General features: G+C 43.0%; 1 protein-coding gene across 1 annotated transcript in view; it reads left to right on the top strand.

The window, feature by feature from the left end:
- The window catches only part of LOC138031349 (uncharacterized), a 16599-nt gene extending 12506 nt beyond the window's left edge, over nucleotides 1–4093 (top strand). The window contains exons 5-7 of the mRNA XM_068879055.1: nucleotides 414–762; nucleotides 2463–2695; nucleotides 3952–4093. Of these exons, the coding sequence (XP_068735156.1) occupies nucleotides 414–687 (274 nt within the window). The 3' untranslated portion in view covers nucleotides 688–762; nucleotides 2463–2695; nucleotides 3952–4093. The remainder of the gene's footprint in view (nucleotides 1–413; nucleotides 763–2462; nucleotides 2696–3951) is intronic.
- Nucleotides 4094–6132: the final 2039 nt, after the last annotated feature.

Genomic DNA, 6132 nt, shown 5'->3' with positions numbered 1-6132 from the left:
CCTTTACAGGAGTCGAACCTACGACCACTGAGCCACTGAGCTACAGAGGACTCGTATAGCTCGGTGGTAGAGCATCCGAAGTCACGCCGGAAGTAATCGGAAGATCGTAGGTTCGGCTCTCACGAAGGAGCACTCAGATTTTTCCCTAATATCTCCGAGTCAATTCATCCGGCGATATCTCTTAACTCTCAGTTGTATTTTTCTTTAAAAAAGGGCATAACAATGCATAGTTAATATACGGGGATGGTTTTGAAAATTGACGAGTTTCTGTGTTACACAGTGTTTTTTCAGTGACGTGTTTGTAATTTGTTAGGAGATGGGTAATTTTAGGCCTGACTAACGAGGTTGGCTCGCTGCCCATAGATCGGTACGAATGGGCATAGTTGGTCAACTCTTTTGTTTGACATTTTCAGTGGAGAAGTTGTCAAAGAAGGGACACGGTGGGACCCCAAGGAAGTTGCCGTACATGTAATCTTCCCTTCTGGCGCAGTGTCTGAAGACAGGATATTAAAACTTCTCAGATGGAATCCTCGTGTTCGTTGCCCGCCTCTCCTTCGCCAGGAGGCCATTGTCAGTGATGTCATTGAGCTATCAGAAGTGGACAGTCTGAGGATTCAGCATTTCAATGAAGCTGTCACAATAGTCATTCCACACTGTGCCGCAAATCTTAAGGTTATGAAGTGGTGATTAAAACTTTGATCAACAGTGAAACCAATGAGTGGGACGATATTGTTGAGACGGAGGATTTGCGCACAAATCATGGTGAGAATTGATTGATTGAGTTCTTTTGTGATTATATTAAAGTGGTTTTTCTTAATTGAACCAAGTAACAGCAGACGACGGATGCAACTGTTCTCTAGAAAGGGACCGTGTGTATTAGGGCAGCGTTTACACGAACGCGTTTTCATTTGTAATCGCATCGTTTTCGATGCGGTTACGCCTTCTGTTTACACGCCACCGATCAAGACTGTTGGCCAAACTGGGTCGATTTGAAATCGCTGCCACAAGTGTAGCGCTTTCAAAACGATTCGGTTTCATCTGTCGTTTAAACGGCGAAACTGCATCGATTTGAATACGGTTACTATTTTAGCGCGAAATTTCTATTGTAAGATTCAAATGGTGAATTAAGCACGTTGTGCAGCGTTCGCTTATGCCATCAAGGCTTTGATTTTCTGGCGAAAATGGTTCCGTGTAAACACTTCCAAACCGCATCGATTTTGACGCGGTTTCAAAGTCGTGAAACCGTTCTATGTGAAACCGCGTTCATGTAAACGCTGCCTTCCTTTCACAGTATAAATTGGTAATGGTAGTGGTTTGTACGTTTTGGGGAGCAGGCCTGACGCAGTGGTAAGAGCACTTGTCTTCCACCAATGTGGCCCGGGGATCAATTCCCATATTCGTTGCTGTATTTGGGTTGAGTTTGTTGGTTATCGACCCTGCTCCGAGAGGTTTTTCCTCAAGTACTCCGGTTTTCCTCTCTCCTCACAGCATTTGATTTGATTTGTTTTGGTTTCCGTTGATTTGTAGTCTCCCCAATTAGCAGAGCACTCGTGCTCGTCTAAATAACCTTGAGATTTCAATAAAGTGATCATTATTGTATACTGCACATATCACATACAGTCTCATTGCGGTTTACAATTCTGTGAGAGATAGACCACCAACACCGGGGTCTTCCCCCCTAGTGTGTGGGTTCTTCAACGGTCCACAGTGTAAATTAACAGGAAAAGTTGAGAAACGGGGTCTATGGTTTATAGTCCCTATCCGAGAAGACTTGAAAGTTTAACCATTTGCAGATGAAATTACAACGGCAGCTCTTTCTCCTCAGTTATTTTTCAGACCCTGAGTGTTTTGAATCCGCGATCTCTCGCACAAAGTCCGATGCTCGACCAACTAGGCCAGCGGTCGTCGGTTTGAAATTCTCCTTAGAACTTGTTCCGCCTAAAATGTAGCTTGTTTACACAAAAAAGTTAATAATACTGATAAAGATTAGTGGAGCGAATTTCAATGGAGTGTAGTAAAACCAAAATCAAAGTAATTGCTTTGGCCAATCAAAAAGGACGGAGACAATCCAGTGAACCAGTCAAAACTTGAAGTAATTATACGTAGCCGACACAAAGCGCGGGAAAATGTGCACGCGCGAGCCACGATTGGTTTCGGTTTCACTTCTGATTGGTTGAAAAAATGGCACGATAACTTTTAAGCAATTACTGAGTGAAGTAATGCAAAACCAAAGAAATTCGCTATTTACTTTCGACACTCAATTGAAAACCGCTCTAAGATAATCACCCCTGATTCTGCGCATGACTGCTATGAAAACCAGCTCAGCTATACACTACTGATAGCATTGTCCATCTTTTGATCAACCCAAGCCAGTTTGACCAAATATGCACACTACAGCTCAGTGGAACATGTCTCCATCCTCCGTGGTTAGCACAAGTCAATAACTCGAAGCTTTTTTTCAGACATTAAGGGAGACCACGCTGGCTCTGGTGACGTTCCAGACTTCCTCTATCCTGTGGCTATCACTAAGATAACACAATGCTCGACGTTCGTAGTGGTCTGTCGTCTAAGATCGCATGAACATACCATCACAAGTCTGGAAAGCGAACTGGTGTGGCCTGACTTTCCACTTGCAAGAATATCTTTTCCGCAAAATGCGCTTCGACAAGATGAATCATTTGAAGTCATTGTCAAGGTTAGCCTGTCACATGCGTCAATTACCCGTGTTTAGAGGGACCGTGCTATCCAACGCTCATGTTCGAGTTGGTCAGAAAGAATTTGAAAGGTCGGCTCGATTTTTCGAGTCATGTAACAGCCCTCGTAACTCAATGTATCCTTGGCTTGCAACTGACATCATCGCAGCTATGTTGGTGTACTGAACAATAGCGAAAAAGTCTTTTGGGAATTGGGTAAGGTAAAGCGTACTACGAGCCTAGCCTAGAAGACCCATCAGGCCGGCGCTTATCTCCGGTTTCCGTAGCATGAAGCGACTAGGAGTATTTATACTCCCCTCTGGATGGGATGCTAGTCCATCGCAGAGTTACCCCCAGCAATAGATTCGCCGGTACACATTTATACACCTGAGTGGAGAGAGGCACCGTGAGAGTAAAGTGTCTTGCCCAAGAACACAACACAATGTCCCGAACCCGAACCCGAACCCGGACCACTCGATCCGGAGTCGAGCACACTAACCATGAGGCCACCGCGCGGGAATTTGGCTCAAACTCGAGGGACATTTTGCTTTTGTTTTGTACACCACCATGGCCGTCTAATCACGTGAATGCAAGCCATGAATAATGTGATTGCCTCGTTATACTCAAGCCAAAAACAAAAGACTAAACAACTGAAGCAATCACTTAGACAGAAGCTGCTTACACTGCTCTGGGAAACTCTAGGTAAAAATTGGCTATTTGAGCCTTACGGCGCCTGCTCACTCCTGGTGCTAACATGAATGCACCAATTAGATACGCTTTTGATTGTTGTTCAAGAAAACCAATGAGAAGACACTTTGTTTTAAGGTTCCCCGGAGCTCTTCTCTCCCTCAGGTAAAAGAAGAGCTCTGGAGTCGAGATTGAGGCCAGGTTACTAAGGACACAACTGTAAAATTGTCTATTACCAAGGGGACACAGACGTGGATGCCGTTTCTTTGAAAGGAACACAAACATGGAAGACTTAAGTCTTCCAGGTTTTTTTAGTACGAAAGTAATTCTTCGTTTAATTTGTTACCTCTTTTTGCACTGAATTACCTCTGCTGCACTGTTACCAGAAAATTGCATTCCTCTTAGCCAATAAAAATGCACGGAAATGCATGAGCTCGTGTTCGTCTTTGAAAAATAATATTCTTGCTTATTTATTCCAAATTGCATTCGACATCATATGATTACCTATAGGAATTTCTCTGTAAACATTATTATTTCTGTAATTTATTGCTTTATTTTCCATTTTACTCAGCTTCAAGAAGTTTCCCAAAAATTGTTCAAGAAGAAGGAAATTTTGCCAGGACCGATATTGCGAATAACGAGTCCAAAAGCAGTTGAGTTTCTGAAGCCTGTAACCATCCAGCTTCCATTGTCTTTGGGAGAACGTTGCAGGAGAAGAGACATCGATATGTCAATAGTCCGTGTTCGTGTCCTCTTCAAAGAATCAAGCCCTGAGGAGCAAGAGTGGATTGAGATAACAGACAAACTTGAGACGCCTCCGAGATTTGACGGAGATATCATCACATTTGAAGTCAGGCACTTTTCAGTGTAAGTGTCAAAGCAAAGTTGAGATGACTTTTTTGCTCTTGTGTATTCTTTTTTCTCGAAGGTCCCCGGAACCTTTCCAGTTTTGGGCCTGAAAAGCCAGTTAAGAAACTTCAATCCTCTTGTTTCGATTTTAGCTGGTCTTTTTTAACACGTTGTCGAAAGTTCATTAATAATTCATGAGTGGAGTAGCCAATCAGGTCACCGATAAATCGTCACGTGCACGAGCTTTATAACTAATGAAACACTCCTCATTATAATTCCTTATATAAAACATACTAAGAAGACATAGCTTGTTTTTCTTGTATGCTGATGTTCTCCTCTCACAATTTAACCTTTGTCCGGACTCCAGAGGGACACGCTTTTTGTGGAATGCTTTTGAAACTGTTCAAAAACTTGGCAGCACGTGTTTTATCGGGTCTAAAAACACGAGGCGTAGCTGAATGTTTTTAGCAGTAGTGTAGCAGCTGATCCAAAGATTACTCGCCATTGGTTTGCAACCCTTGCACGAAACAATGACATGTCATTCTTTCCATTGTTTTAGCTATTGTTTGGGGTAAGGGTTGCAAACCAATGGCGAGTGATCTTTGGATCAGCTGCTAAATCACCCGTTTTTAGACCCGATAAAACACTGCTGCTCGTTTTTAAAACATTACTTCAAGATAGCGAAACGGAAAATGATTGTTAAGTTTAATTGCTGAAAAATTTATGATACCCGAAAAAGGCCTTGAAAGTTGCGGGACTTTCAAGAAATTGGTTCCCGGAGATCGCCCCCCTGCTTTTCTTGTACGACAAGAATTTCTTCATACTTTTGTTTGCCATCATTGTAAAGAAGGTGATACCAATTAGTTTTATATACTGAAAAATTAGAACTCCTGGCGAGCTACGTCGTTTCTCTAGGTCCTAATTGGACAATGTGTCCCGCTGGTCGGTGGGCTTTACAAAGTCATGCGCCCCTACAATTTTCAAAGGCAACCATTGATGTTTAAGTATATTCTTTAGGAACGATGTGAAACTATTGTAGTTGCCTAGGACTTTTTAATTGTCCTTTCGTCCGTCGCCTAGCAACTGGTTTGTCATCCTTCCCACGGGTGCATTCCACCTTAAGCGTCTATAGTTGCATTTGAAAACTTGTAGGCGCATGACTTGTGTCTGGGATTCGAACCCGCTGACATTGGTTAGAGGCGTGGCTTTTCACCACTGTCACAGTGGCATCCCAGCTTCCCAGGAAACGCGCAGAAGGACTCTTACGTTTTGAGATCACCCCTGAATGACGGAGATATAAGCAGGAGTGTCGAATTCTTTACCATGCCTTACAACAACTCCCTCTTGTTGCAGTTTGTGGACTTTGGTTGATTGGTGTCGGAACAAACTCCCGTTGTGTGGATGCGCTGGCGCTGTTATTGATCAAGCTGTGGAACCAGAAGTCAAGAAGTTGGATTCTGTACCAAAAGCAGCATCTTTTCTAGCGTTTGTTCCCAGACACACTCGTTTGCGCTATCCATCGGAGTTAAGGCTGTACTGCTCGCCAACGTGTAAAAAACCAGAGGTAGAAGAGAGCGAGAGCAAGAAAGATAATGTTATGATAGGAGATGGAAGCTCAGATGAGCCCATGTATTTTAACAACAAAGCTTTCATGTTCCTATCCGATCCCGAAAATGTTGTCGCCGCTAGATTTCCTGAACGCTTACGGAAATTTCACGTCAGGTGAGAAAATTTTCTCGGCTCCAAGGTTTGCTGAAGAAACGTAGAATGAAAGATGTTAAAAACTGTGCCCTCTTTAACAAATTGGCTCCTAGGAGTAAGACTTCATAGAGGTTACTTTGTCTAATGTCAACAACCTCCACATCAACTCAAAAACTATGTTCTCTTTAACCCATTGACTCCT

The sequence above is a fragment of the Montipora capricornis genome, chromosome 14, assembly GCF_036669925.1.
Source record: "Montipora capricornis isolate CH-2021 chromosome 14, ASM3666992v2, whole genome shotgun sequence".
Classification (NCBI taxonomy): Eukaryota; Metazoa; Cnidaria; class Anthozoa; order Scleractinia; family Acroporidae; genus Montipora; species Montipora capricornis.
Note: the sequence above shows the minus strand (reverse complement) of the source record. Positions and strands in the feature narration are given on the sequence as shown.